At 48.9% G+C, this 15,000-nt stretch overlaps 1 protein-coding gene across 2 annotated transcripts in view; it reads right to left on the bottom strand.

The window, feature by feature from the left end:
• The window catches only part of LOC311147822 (mitochondrial carnitine/acylcarnitine carrier protein-like), a 73,241-nt gene that overhangs the window by 49,174 nt on the left and 9,067 nt on the right, over positions 1 to 15,000 (bottom strand). For both annotated transcript variants that reach the window (XM_084184615.1, XM_084184614.1), the window contains exons 3-5: positions 9,537 to 9,664; positions 9,154 to 9,244; positions 2,683 to 2,842 (exon numbers count right to left, since the gene is read on the bottom strand). In XM_084184615.1, the coding sequence (XP_084040741.1) occupies positions 2,683 to 2,842; positions 9,154 to 9,244; positions 9,537 to 9,664 (379 nt within the window). The remainder of the gene's footprint in view (positions 1 to 2,682; positions 2,843 to 9,153; positions 9,245 to 9,536; positions 9,665 to 15,000) is intronic.

Below are 15,000 nucleotides of genomic sequence, written 5' to 3'. Positions count from 1 at the left end.
AGAACGCGTCTCCTTCCTGAGCGGTATGACGGCTGCGTGGTCCCATGGTGTTTATACTTGCATACTATTGTTTGTACAGATGAACGTGGTACTTTCAGGCGTTGGGAAATTGCTCCCAAGGATGAACTAGACTTGTGGAGGTCTACCATTTTTTTTCTGAGGTCTTGGCTGATTTCTTTTGATTTTCCCATGATGTCAAGCAAAGAGGCACTGAGTTTGAAGGTAGGCCTTGAAATATAGTCACAGGTACACCTCCAATTGACTCAAATTATGTCAATTAACCTATCAGAAGCTTCTAAAGCCATGACATCATTTTCTGGAATTTTCCAAGCTGTTTAAAGGCACAGTCAACTTAGTGTATGTAAACTTCTGACCCACTGGAATTGTGATACAGTGAATTATAAGTGAAATAATCTGTCTGTAAACAATTGTTGGAAAAATTACTTGTGTCATGCACAAAGTAGATGTCCTAACAGACTTGCCAAAACTATAGTTTGTTAACAAGAAATGTGTGGAGTGGTTGAAAAACAAGTTTTAATGACTCCAACCTAAGTGTATGTAAGACTTCAACTGTACATATCAATCCAGGGTAGAACTACTAGTTAGTCATGCTGAACTATCACATGATTTGTATTGCTATCATGGGATGCAATATAGATTTAAAGACACACACACAGGGTAAAGTCTTGTGTCTGTACCTCTGATGAGTGTGAGTGTGTCTGTACCTCTGATGAGTGTGAGTGTGTCTGTACCTCTGATGAGTGTGAGTGTGTCTTGTGTCTGTACCTCTGATGAGTGTGAGTGTGTCTTGTGTCTGTACCTCTGATGAGTGTGAGTGTGTCTTGTGTCTGTACCTCTGAGTGTGAGTGTGTCTGTACCTCTGATGAGTGTGAGTGTGTCTGTACCTCTGATGAGTGTGAGTGTGTCTGTACCTCTGATGAGTGTGTCTTGTGTCTGTACCTCTGATGAGTGTGAGTGTGTCTTGTGTCTGTACCTCTGATGAGTGTGAGTGTGTCTTGTGTCTGTACCTCTGAGTGTGAGTGTGTCTGTACCTCTGATGAGTGTGAGTGTGTCTGTACCTCTGATGAGTGAGTGTGTCTGTACCTCTGAGTGTGAGTGTGTCTGTACCTCTGATGAGTGTGAGTGTGTCTGTACCTCTGATGAGTGTGAGTGTGTCTTGTGTCTGTACCTCTGATGAGTGTGAGTGTGTCTTGTGTCTGTACCTCTGAGTGTGAGTGTGTCTGTACCTCTGATGAGTGTGAGTGTGTCTTGTGTCTGTACCTCTGATGAGTGTGAGTGTGTCTGTACCTCTGATGAGTGTGAGTGTGTCTTGTGTCTGTACCTCTGAGTGTGAGTGTGTCTGTACCTCTGATGAGTGTGAGTGTGTCTGTACCTCTGATGAGTGTGAGTGTGTCTGTACCTCTGATGAGTGTGAGTGTGTCTTGTGTCTGTACCTCTGATGAGTGTGAGTGTGTCTGTACCTCTGAGTGTGAGTGTGTCTGTACCTCTGATGAGTGTGAGTGTGTCTGTACCTCTGATGAGTGTGAGTGTGTCTGTACCTCTGATGAGTGTGAGTGTGTCTTGTGTCTGTACCTCTGATGAGTGTGAGTGTGTCTTGTGTCTGTACCTCTGAGTGTGAGTGTGTCTGTACCTCTGATGAGTGTGAGTGTGTCTGTACCTCTGATGAGTGTGAGTGTGAGTGTGTCTGTACCTCTGATGAGTGTGAGTGTGTCTTGTGTCTGTACCTCTGAGTGTGAGTGTGTCTGTACCTCTGATGAGTGTGAGTGTGTCTGTACCTCTGATGAGTGTGAGTGTGTTTGTACCTCTGATGAGTGTGAGTGTGTTTGTACCTCTGATGAGTGTGAGTGTGTCTGTACCTCTGATGAGTGTGAGTGTGTCTGTACCTCTGATGAGTGTGAGTGTGTCTGTACCTCTGATGAGTGTGAGTGTGTCTGTACCTCTGATGAGTGTGAGTGTGTCTGTACCTCTGATGAGTGTGAGTGTGTCTGTACCTCTGATGAGTGTGTCTTGTGTCTGTACCTCTGATGAGTGTGAGTGTGTCTTGTGTCTGTACCTCTGATGAGTGTGAGTGTGTCTTGTGTCTGTACCTCTGAGTGTGAGTGTGTCTGTACCTCTGATGAGTGTGAGTGTGTCTGTACCTCTGATGAGTGTGAGTGTGTCTGTACCTCTGATGAGTGTGAGTGTGAGTGTGTCTGTACCTCTGATGAGTGTGAGTGTGTCTTGTGTCTGTACCTCTGAGTGTGAGTGTGTCTGTACCTCTGATGAGTGTGAGTGTGTCTGTACCTCTGATGAGTGTGAGTGTGTTTGTACCTCTGATGAGTGTGAGTGTGTCTGTACCTCTGATGAGTGTGAGTGTGTCTGTACCTCTGATGAGTGTGAGTGTGTCTGTACCTCTGATGAGTGTGAGTGTGTCTGTACCTCTGATGAGTGTGAGTGTGTCTGTACCTCTGATGAGTGTGAGTGTGTCTGTACCTCTGATGAGTGTGAGTGTGTTTGTACCTCTGATGAGTGTGAGTGTGTCTGTACCTCTGATGAGTGTGAGTGTGTCTGTACCTCTGATGAGTGTGAGTGTGTTTGTACCTCTGATGAGTGTGAGTGTGTCTGTACCTCTGATGAGTGTGAGTGTGTCTGTACCTCTGATGAGTGTGAGTGTGTCTGTACCTCTGATGAGTGTGAGTGTTGTTCCTTTGTAGATGGAGCGGATGCCTTGTGCTTTATACAGCTTGAGAGCACAGTCCAGAGGACCTGCATACCGCACTGCCCCCTGCTGGCCTGGACCTGCATACCGCACTGCCCCCTGCTGGCCCCTGCTGGCCTGCACCTACACACACACACACCCAAATAGTTATCTATCCAGCACAGTCCAGAGGACCTGCATACCGCACTGCCCCCTGCTGGCCCCTGCTGGCCTGCACCTACACACACACACACACCCAAATAGTTATCTATCCAGCACAGTCCAGAGGACCTGCATACCGCACTGCCTGCTGCCCCCTGCTGGCCTGCACCTAAACACACACACACACACACACACACACACACACCCCCAGAGTGAGGGATTTAATAGGAGACGGTTATCTATCCAATCCTGTCAGGTCCATCTAGTGCCTAGGGTATTGTTAGGGAGTAGGAGCTATGGGGAAGGGGTTAGGGAGTAGGAGCTATGGGGAATGGGGTTAGGGAGTAGGAGCTAGGGGGAAGGGGTTAGGGAGTAGGAGCTAGGGGGAAGGGGTTAGGGAGTAGGAGCTAGGAGGAAGGGGTTAGGGAGTAGGAGCTATGGGGAAGGGGTTAGGGAGTAGGAGATAGGGGGAAGGGGTTAGGGAGTAGGAGCTGGGGGAAGGGGTTAGGGAGTAGGAGCTGGGGGAAGGGGTTCGGGAGTAGGAGCTAGGGTGAAGGGGTTAGGGAGTAGGAGCTAGGGGAAGGGGTTAGGGAGTAGGAGATAGGAGTTAGGGAGTAGGAGATAGGGGGTAGGGGTTAGGGAGTAGTAGCTAACAGTTAGGGTGTAGGAGATAGGGGGGAGGGGTTAGGGAGTAGGAGCTGGGGGAAGGGTTTAGGGAGTAGGAGCTAGGGAGTAGGATATAGGGGGGAGGGGTTAGGGAGTAGGAGATAGGAGTTAGGGAGTAGGAGATAGGGGGTAGGGAGTAGGAGATAGGAGTTAGGGAGTAGGAGATAGGGGTTAGGGAGTAGGAGATAGGGGTTAGGGAGTAGGAGATAGGAGTTAGGGAGTAGGAGATAGGGGGAAGGGGTTAGGGAGTAGGAGCTATAGGGAAGGGGTTAGGGAGTAGGAGATAGGGGGTAGGGGGTAGGGAGTAGGAGCTAGGAGTTAGGGAGTAGGATATAGGGGGGAGGGGTTAGGGAGTAGGAGCTATGGGGGAGGGTTTAGGGAGTAGGAGCTAGGGGGAAGGGGTTAGGGAGTAGGAGCTAGGGGGAAGGGGTTAGGGAGTAGGAGCTAGGGGGAAGGGGTTAGGGAGTAGGAGCTAGGGGGAAGGGGTTAGGGAGTAGGAGATAGGGGGAAGGGGTTAGGGAGTAGGAGATAGGGGGAAGGGGTTAGGGAGTAGGAGCTAGGAGATATGGGGTTAGGGAGTAGGAGATGGGGAAGGGGTTAGGGAGTAGGAGCTAGGGGGAAGGGGTTAGGGAGTAGGAGCTAGGGGGAAGGGGTTAGGGAGTAGGAGCTAGGGGGAAGGGGTTAGGGAGTAGGGGGAAGGGGTTAGGGAGTAGGAGCTGGGGGAAGGGGTTAGGGAGTAGGAGATAGGGGGAAGGGGTTAGGGAGTAGGAGCTAGGGGGAAGGGGTTAGGGAGTAGGAGCTGGGGGAAGGGGTTAGGGAGTAGGAGATAGGGGGAAGGGGTTAGGGAGTAGGAGCTAGGGGGAAGGGGTTAGGGAGTAGGAGCTGGGGGAAGGGGTTAGGGAGTAGGAGATAGGGGGAAGGGGTTAGGGAGTAGGGGGAAGGGGTTAGGGAGTAGGAGATAGGGGGAAGGGGTTAGGGAGTAGGAGCTAGGGGGAAGGGGTTAGGGAGTAGGAGCTAAAAGTTAGGGAGTAGGAGCTAGGGGGAAGGGGTTAGGGAGTAGGAGCTAAGGGGAAGGGAGTAGGAGTCAGCGGTGAACAAAGTGATTAGCTCACTAAAGCCAAAGATGTGTTAGGGCTGGACTCTACCTTTCTTAAAAAACGACATAGAGTCACTCATTGGCCCCATTACTAAGGTTACCAACACATCTATTGGTCAGGCAGTCTTTCCAAGGGTCTGGAAGTCGGCCATAATAACGGCCATCTTTAAATCAGGTGACCCTGCTGACTTGAGTAACTACAGGCCTGTTAGTATACTACCTGTGGTGTCGAAGGGTGCTGGAAAGTAGCAGAGCAACTGACTGCCCACCTCAACAACAGCCCCTTCACATTACACTCCATTCAGTTTGGCTTCAGAGCAAAACACTCCACAGAAACGGCCAACTGCTTTCTTCTGGAAAATGTGAAGTCCAAGATGGACAAAGGGGGGCGCTGTTGGGGCTGTATTTCCAGACCGAAGGAAAGCTTTTGATACTGTTAACCATGAGGTTCTCATCACAAAACTGTCCAAGTTCAACTTTTCCCCCCGATGCCTTGAGATGGATGAAATCAGACCTTGAAGGCAGAACCCAGTGCGTCAGAGTGAGCAATGAGCTGTCACCCAATCTCAGCTATGATGTGGGCGTGCCCCAAGGGTCAATACTGGGGCCCCTCCTGTTCAGCCTGTCCATTAATGATCTGCCTTCTGTCTGCACTGGGTCTGAAGTTCAAATGTCTGCAGATGATACAGTGATGTATGTACATGCAAGGAGCAAACAACAAGCTGCACCAGAACTCACTACTGTAATGGTCCAGGTTACAAAGTGACTCACTACTGTAATGGTCCAGGTTACAAAGTGACTCAGTGACTCACTACTGTAATGGTCCAGGTTACAAAGTGACTCAGTGACTCACTACTGTAATGGTCCAGGTTACAAAGTGACTCAGTGACTCACTACTGTAATGGTCCAGGTTACAAAGTGACTCAGTGACTCACTACTGTAATGGTCCAGGTTACAAAGTGACTCAGTGACTCACTACTGTAATGGTCCAGGTTACAAAGTGACTCAGTGACTCACTACTGTAATGGTCCAGGTTACAAAGTGACTCAGTGACTCACTACTGTAATGGTCCAGGTTACAAAGTGACTCAGTGACTCACTACTGTAATGGTCCAGGTTACAAAGTGACTCAGTGACTCACTACTGTAATGGTCCAGGTTACAAAGTGACTCAGTGACTCACTACTGTAATGGTCCAGGTTACAAAGTGACTCAGTGACTCACTACTGTAATGGTCCAGGTTACAAAGTGACTCAGTGACTCACTACTGTAATGGTCCAGGTTACAAAGTGACTCAGTGACTCACTACTGTAATGGTCCAGGTTACAAAGTGACTCAGTGACTCACTACTGTAATGGTCCAGGTTACAAAGTGACTCAGTGACTCACTACTGTAATGGTCCAGGTTACAAAGTGGCTCAGTGACTCACTACTGTAATGGTCCAGGTTACAAAGTGACTCAGTGACTCACTACTGTAATGGTCCAGGTTACAAAGTGACTCAGTGACTCACTACTGTAATGGTCCAGGTTACAAAGTGACTCAGTGACTCACTACTGTAATGGTCCAGGTTACAAAGTGACTCAGTGACTCACTACTGTAATGGTCCAGGTTACAAAGTGGCTCAGTGACTCACTACTGTAATGGTCCAGGTTACAAAGTGACTCAGTGACTCACTACTGTAATGGTCCAGGTTACAAAGTGACTCAGTAACTCACTACTGTAATGGTCCAGGTTACAAAGTGACTCACTACTGTAATGGTCCAGGTTACAAAGTGGCTCAGTGACTCACTACTGTAATGGTCCAGGTTACAAAGTGACTCAGTGACTCACTACTGTAATGGTCCAGGTTACAAAGTGACTCAGTGACTCACTACTGTAATGGTCCAGGTTACAAAGTGACTCAGTGACTCACTACTGTAATGGTCCAGGTTACAAAGTGACTCAGTGACTCACTACTGTAATGGTCCAGGTTACAAAGTGGCTCAGTGACTCACTACTGTAATGGTCCAGGTTACAAAGTGACTCAGTGACTCACTACTGTAATGGTCCAGGTTACAAAGTGGCTCAGTGACTCACTACTGTAATGGTCCAGGTTACAAAGTGGCTCAGTGACTCACTACTGTAATGGTCCAGGTTACAAAGTGGCTCAGTGACTCACTACTGTAATGGTCCAGGTTACAAAGTGGCTCAGTGACTCACTACTGTAATGGTCCATGTTACAAAGTGACTCAGTGACTCACTACTGTAATGGTCCAGGTTACAAAGTGACTCAGTGACTCACTACTGTAATGGTCCAGGTTACAAAGTGACTCAGTGACTCACTACTGTAATGGTCCAGGTTACAAAGTGACTCAGTGACTCACTACTGTAATGGTCCAGGTTACAAAGTGGCTCAGTGACTCACTACTGTAATGGTCCAGGTTACAAAGTGGCTCAGTGGCTCACTACTGTAATGGTCCATGTTACAAAGTGACTCAGTGACTCACTACTGTAATGGTCCAGGTTACAAAGTGACTCAGTGACGCACTACTGTAATGGTCCAGGTTACAAAGTGACTCAGTGACTCACTACTGTAATGGTCCAGGTTACAAAGTGGCTCAGTGACTCACTACTGTAATGGTCCAGGTTACAAAGTGACTCAGTGACTCACTACTGTAATGGTCCAGGTTACAAAGTGACTCACTACTGTAATGGTCCAGGTTACAAAGTGACTCAGTGACTCACTACTGTAATGGTCCAGGTTACAAAGTGACTCAGTGACTCACTACTGTAATGGTCCAGGTTACAAAGTGGCTCAGTGACTCACTACTGTAATGGTCCAGGTTACAAAGTGACTCAGTGACTCACTACTGTAATGGTCCAGGTTACAAAGTGACTCAGTGACTCACTACTGTAATGGTCCAGGTTACAAAGTGACTCAGTGACTCATGTTTGCATCTCAATGTGAAAAAAACAGTCTGCATGTTGTTCACAAAGAGGGCAACTGATGCTACTGAGCCAGATGCCTATGTGTCAGGGGAGGAGCTCCAGGTGGTATCCCATTTTAAGTGCCTTGGCATCATAGGCTACTTGATTCCAACCTCTCTTTAAAAAGCAGGTGAAAAAGGTAACTAAAAAACCCCAAATCCAACCAGGCTAATTTCCAATTCATATGAAATTGTTTGACTACAGAGGCAGCAAAACTGTACTTCAATGCTATAATACTGCCCCACATAACATACTGCTTGACTAGTTGGGCCCAAGCTTGCTGTAAAACATTAAAACCCATTCAGTCTACAAACAGGCTCTCAAAGTGCTTGATAGAAAGCCCAATAGCCACCATCACTGTTACATCCTCAGAAAGCATGGGCTCCTGAGTTGGGAAAATCTTGTGCAATACACCGACGCATGTCTTGTATTCCAGATCCTAAATGGCCTGGCTCCTCCCCCTCCACTTAGTACTTTGGTTAAACAGAAAACCCAAACCCACAGCAGCAGATCCACAAGGTCTGCCATGAGAGGTGACTGTGTAGTTCCCTTAAGGAAAAGCACCTTTAGTCAATCTGCTTTCTCTGTGAGAGCTTCCCATATCTGGAACACACTGCCATCAGACACACACAACTGCCCCACCTATCACACCTTCACAAAGATCATAAAGACATGGCTGAAGGCCAATCAGACCAGTGAACATAAAGACATGGCTGAAGGCCAATGGCCAATCAGACCAGTGAACATAAAGACATGGCTGAAGGCCAATCAGACCAGTGAACATAAAGACATGGCTGAAGGCCAATCAGACCAGTGAACATAAAGACATGGCTGAAGGCCAATGGCCAATCAGACCAGTGATGCTACGTGTTGCTTGTCCTATGTTTCTCTGTCTGCGTGCTACGTGTTGCTTGTAAAAATACAAATAAACTCAAACTCAAAGTTAGGGAGTAGGAGCTAGGGGGAAGGGGTTAGGGAGTAGGAGCTATGGGGAAGGGGTTAGGGAGTAGGAGCTAGGAGTTAGGGAGTAGGAGATAGGGGTTAGGGAGTAGAAGCTAGGGATTAGGGAGTTGGACCTAGGGGGAAGGGTTAGGGAGTAGGAGCTAGGAGTTAGGGAGTAGGAGATAGGGGTTAGGGAGTAGGAGATAGGGGGAAGGGGTTAGGGAGTAGGAGCTAGGGGGAAGGGGTTAGGGAGTAGGAGCTAGGGGGAAGGGGTTAGGGAGTAGGAGCTAGGGGGAAGGGGTTAGGGAGTAGGAGCTAAGGGGAAGGGGTTAGGGAGTAGGAGCTAGGGGTTAGGGAGTAGGACCTAGGGGTTAGGGAGTAGGAGCTAAGGGGAAGGGGTTAGGGAGTAGGAGCTATGGGGAAGGGGTTAGGGAGTAGGAGCTAGGGGGAAGGGTTTAGGGAGTAGAAGCTAGGGTTTAGGGAGTAGGATCTAGTGGGAAGGGGCTAAATTAGGGAGTACAATTTAGGGGTTGTTGCTAGGGGTTGATGCTAGGGGTTGTTGCTAGGGGTTGATGCTATGGGATGTTAAGGACAGGGGCAGGGAGTGAGTGTAGTCACTTTACCTGTAGTAAACACTTTATCCGTTCTCCAGGACACACAATCACTGTAGTGAAAACACCTGCTAGACAGCCTGAGAGAAACAGCTGGGTAGGCCTGAAAGAGAGGGGGGGAGAGAGATAAAGAGAGTGGGGAGAAATAGAAAGATAGAGAAAGAAGGGGGAGAGAGAGAGGGCGAGAGAGAGAGAGAGACGAGAGGAAGAGAGAAGAGAGAAGAGAGAAGAGAGAGAGAGAGAGAGAGAGAGAGAGAGAGAGAGAGAGAGAGAGAGAGAGAGAGAGAGAGAGAGAGAGAGAGAGAGAGAGAGAGAGAGAGAGAGAGAGAAAGAAAGAAAGAAAGAAAGAAAGAAAGAAAGAAAGAAAGAAAGAAAGAAAATAAATGAATACCTACATGAGTGTCTTAGTGGGGTCTGGTTGCAACAGCTGTTTTCCCAGTCCAAACCCAAAGAAACTAATGGCCATCATAGGAGCTACGCTGGCCAGAGGGGCCCCCATCCCCTTGTACAGCCCCAGAAGTCCCTACACACAAACACACACACACAAACACACATACACACACAGAGAGAGAGAGAGACACACACAAGCACTCACAGAGACACACACACACACACACACACACACACACACACAGAGAGAGACACACACACACTCACAGAGACACACACACACACACACACACACACACACACACATGGGGGAGAGTGAGATCAAGAAGGAATATTTTTACATTATGTTTAATTTATTATGTGAACGATATGTGTGTGTGTGTGTGTGTGTGTGTGTGTGTGTGTGTGTGTGTTTGTGTATGTATATATGTATGTACACTACCAGTCAATAGTTTGGACACACCTACTCATTCAAGGGTTTTTCTGATGTATCAAATACTTATGTCATGCAATAAAATGCAAATGAATTACTTAAAAATCATACAATGTGATTTTCTGGATTTTTGTTTTAGATTCCGTCTCTCACAGTTGAAGTGTACCTATGATAAAAATGACAGACCTCTACATGCTTTGTAAGTAGGAAAACCTGCAAAATCGGCAGTGTATCAAATACTTGTTCTCCCCACTGTATGTCACGCCTTTGCACGCCCTCATTGCTCCACCCTCAACTTCCGGACTTGTCTCGGTTCTGTTATTTATCTGCCAAACCTTTCTGTTTTGACTTTTAACCCATTTACCAACGTCTTAGTTTAGTCCTCGCTCAACTATTTCCATTCAACTTTTTCACCCCAGACTCTTTATCTGGACATGGTTCTACAGGACCTTTTATCTGGACATGGTTCTACAGGACCCTTTATCTGGACATGGTTCTACAGGACCCTTTATCTGGACATGGTTCTACAGGACCCTTTATCTGGACATGGTTCTACAGGACCCTTTATCTGGACATGGTTCTACAGGACCCTTTATCTGGACATGGTTCTACAGGACCTCCACCAGCCGAATTTAAGTAGTAACAGTAACACTATGCCATCTAATTGTAGTCCCTGTACTCAAAATATAAATTTTAGTCATTTAGCAGATGCTCTTATCCAGAGCGACTTACAGGAGCAATTAGGGTTAAGTGCCTTGCTCAAGGGCACATCGACAGATTTTTCACCTAGTCGACTCGGGGATTAGAACCAGCGACCTTTCGATTACTGGCACAACGCTTTTAACCACTAAGCTACCTGCCGCCCTGGAGAACTATCGCCTTATGGTGAGGATAACCGTGTTGCTATCACAGCTTCAGATGCAATCGTTAGGCAAGGGCAATGTAAGTGTAGGAAAGGATGAAACAGCGTCTGTGCCACCAGTAAGTACAGATAGTAGTATAAATCCCCCCCACACAGTCCCCGCAGCCAGACAATTTTCTCAGGCTTCTGGAAAGAAATGCTGTCGGCATGCTCAACCGGTGTCGCTCATTCAGCCGACAGAAACTTTCAACTGGTTCTCCCCATCAATCAACGAGTCGGAGTCAGAGGCCAAGCCTCCTCTGGTCTCTCCTCTACCCATTACGGGGTCTGAGCTGCCGAGGCCTCCCACCATTAGCTCTGACAAATTGAAAACCCTAGTCATTGGCGACTCCATTACCCACAATATTAGACTTAAAAAGAATCATCCAGCGATCATACACTGTTTACCAGGGGGCAGGGCTACTGACGTAAAGGCTAATCTGAAGATGGTGCTGGCTGAGACTAAAACTGGCGAGGGTAGAGAGCATAGGGATATTGTTATCCACGTCGGCACCAACGATGTTAGGATGAAACAGTCAGAGGTCACCAAAAGTAACAAAGCTTCAGTGTGTAAATCAGCTAGAAAGATGTGTTGGTGAAGTGGATTTTTACATTGATATGGATTTTTTTTAGATTGGTACATCGTATATCTTTGTTGCTAGGCAATAACTTAATTAGTTCCTCTCACTGGGTGTGTGTGTGTGTGAAATGGGCATCTGACCTGTCTTCGGGTCAAATTCTACAGTTGTCTTATCTTATCAGTGACTGAAACCAGACTGTGACCCCGTGGCTCTCCATGGGCATATCCCTGGAACGAGCCATGGTTGAACAGGGTTCAGGCTGGACCCTTTGTCTCTCCTTGGGCGTCTTCCTGATTAATTACAGCAGGACGGGGTGGGAGAGAGGGGTTAGGCTTGGGTATGTTTGACCTGCCATGTCCACAACAATCTCCAGGTCAAGCCAGGGTGAGCCAGGGTTGAACAGAGTTCAAACTGAACATGATTATTTTTACATGACAGGGTTGTTAATTGTGCAGGACAAGCTTGGTTGTTCACACCACCATTGTTTCCAAACTAAATACATAGAAGGAGGGGAAGTCAGATTTCGCCACTATCATAGACTAAGGAAGTGGGCGGAGCGGTCAAGATGGAAGTGGGCGGAGCGGTCAAGATGTGGAAACTGGAGACAGTGATGGTGGAACCAAAGAGGGAGGGGTTAAGCTAAAATGTAAAATGACTATATAAACTAAGAGCTGGGAGGTGGAAAATCAGATGCTCTGCAGACCACCTCGGCTTTATCTAATCGAAATTAAGTTATCTGAATTCTACAAAAACTCTGGAAACACTTTGGTTCTTTGATCAGTATAAGGATGAATTTGCCACAACATCAGCATCGAGTAATTGTCTCTGGCCCCCTCCCAGTTAGGGGGAGTGATGAGCTCTACAGCAGAGTCTCACAACTCAATCGCTGGTTGAAACTGTTTTCTGCTCCTCCCAAAATATAGAATTTGTAGATAATTGGCCCTCTTTCTGGGACTCACCCACAAACAGGACCAAGCCTGGCCTGCTGAGGAGTGATGGACTCCATCCTAGCTGGAGGGGTGCTACAGGACCAAGCCTGGCCTGCTGAGGAGTGATGGACTCCATCCTAGCTGGAGGGGTGCTACAGGACCAAGCCTGGCCTGCTGAGGAGTGATGGACTCCATCCTAGATGGAGGGGTGTTACAGGACCAAGCCTGGCCTGCTGAGGAGTGATGGACTCCATCCTAGATGGAGGGGTGCTACAGGACCAAGCCTGGCCTGCTGAGGAGTGACGGACTCCATCCTAGCTGGAGGGGTGCTACAGGACCAAGCCTGGCCTGTTGAGGAGTGACGGACCCTGGAGGGGTGCTACATGACCAAGCCTGGCCTGCTGAGGAGTGACGGACTCCATCCTAGCTGGAGGGGTGCTACAGGACCAAGCCTGGCCTGTTGAGGAGTGACGGACTCCATCCTAGATGGAGGGGTGCTACAGGACCAAGCCTGGCCTGCTGAGGAGTGATGGACTCCATCCTAGCTGGAGGGGTGCTAAAGTACCAAGCCTGGCCTGCTGAGGAGTGATTGACTCCATCCTAGCTGGAGGGGTGCTACAGGACCAAGCCTGGCCTGCTGAGGAGTGATGGACTCCATCCTAGCTGGAGGGGTGCTACAGGACCAAGCCTGGCCTGTTGAGGAGTGACGGACCCTGGAGGGGTGCTACATGACCAAGCCTGGCCTGCTGAGGAGTGACGGACTCCATCCTAGCTGGAGGGGTGCTACAGGACCAAGCCTGGCCTGTTGAGGAGTGACGGACCCTGGAGGGGTGCTACAGGACCAAGCCTGGCCTGCTGAGGAGTGATGGACTCCATCCTAGCTGGAGGGGTGCTACAGGACCAAGCCTGGCCTGCTGAGGAGTGATGGACTCCATCCTAGCTGGAGGGGTGCTACAGGACCAAGCCTGGCCTGCTGAGGAGTGATGGACTCCATCCTAGCTGGAGGGGTGTTACAGGACCAAGCCTGGCCTGCTGAGGAGTGATGGACTCCATCCTAGCTGGAGGGGTGCTACAGGACCAAGCCTGGCCTGCTGAGGAGTGATGGACTCCATCCTAGCTGGAGGGGTGCTACAGGACCAAGCCTGGCCTGCTGAGGAGTGATGGACTCCATCCTAGATGGAGGGGTGTTACAGGACCAAGCCTGGCCTGCTGAGGAGTGATGGACTCCATCCTAGCTGGAGGGGTGCTACAGGACCAAGCCTGGCCTGCTGAGGAGTGATGGACTCCATCCTAGATGGAGGGGTGCTACAGGACCAAGCCTGGCCTGCTGAGGAGTGATGGACTCCATCCTAGCTGGAGGGGTGCTACAGGACCAAGCCTGGCCTGCTGAGGAGTGATGGACTCCATCCTAGCTGGAGGGGTGCTACAGGACCAAGCCTGGCCTGCTGAGGAGTGACGGACTCCATCCTAGCTGGAGGGGTGCTACAGGACCAAGCCTGGCCTGCTGAGGAGTGACGGACTCCATCCTAGCTGGAGGGGTGGTACAGGACCAAGCCTGGCCTGCTGAGGAGTGATGGACTCCATCCTAGCTGGAGGGGTGCTACAGGACCAAGCCTGGCCTGCTGAGGAGTGACGGACTCCATCCTAGCTGGAGGGGTGCTACAGGACCAAGCCTGGCCTGCTGAGGAGTGATGGACTCCATCCTAGCTGGAGGGGGGCTCTCATCTTATCTACCAACATAGACAGGGCTCTAACTCCTCTAGCTCCACAATGAGACAGGGTGCAGGCCAGGCAGCAGGCTGTTAGCCAGCCCAATGAGACAGGGTGCAGGCCAGGCAGCAGGCTGTTAGCCTCCCCAATGAGACAGGGTGCAGGCCAGGCAGCAGGCTGTTAGCCAGCCCAATGAGATAGGGTGCAGGCCAGGCAGCAGGCTGTTAGCCAGCCTGACAGCTTAGTGGAGTCTGCCACTAGCACAGTCAGTGTAGTCAGCTCAGCTATCCCCATTGAGACCGTGTCTGTGCCTCAATCTTGGTTGAGCAAAACTAAACATGGCGGTGTTCGCCTTAGCATTCTCACTGGAATAAAGACCTCCTCCATTCCTGTCATTATTGAAAGAGATTGTGATAATATCTCCCATCTCAAAATAGGACAACTAAATATCAGATCCCTCACTCAAGCCTGATGAATTGACTGTGTTAAATGAGGCCTCTCCTCCTGGTTACACTAGTGACCATATCCCCCGCGCATCCAGCAAAGGCGGAGGTGTTGCTAACATTTACGATAGCAAATTTTAAAAAAGAGTGCGTTTTCATCTTTTGAGCTTCTAGTCATGAAATCTATGCAGCCTACTCAATCACTTTCTATAGCTACTGTTTACAGGCCTCCTGGGCCGTATACAGAGTTCCTCACTGAGTTCCCTGAATTCCTATCGGACCTTGTAGTCATGGCAGATAATATTCACATTTTTAGTGACTTTAATATTCACATGTAAAAGTCCACAGACCCACTCCAAAAGGCTTTCGGAGCCATCATCGACTCAGTGGGTTTTGTCCAACATGTCTCCGGACCTACTCATTGCAGTCATACCCTGGATCTAGTTTTGTCCTGTGGAATAAATATTGTGGA

The sequence above is a fragment of the Coregonus lavaretus genome (genome assembly GCF_964263955.1).
Source record: "Coregonus lavaretus genome assembly, chromosome: 20".
Lineage (NCBI taxonomy): Eukaryota > Metazoa > Chordata > Actinopteri > Salmoniformes > Salmonidae > Coregonus > Coregonus lavaretus.
This window is presented reverse-complemented; position numbering and strand designations above follow the sequence as displayed.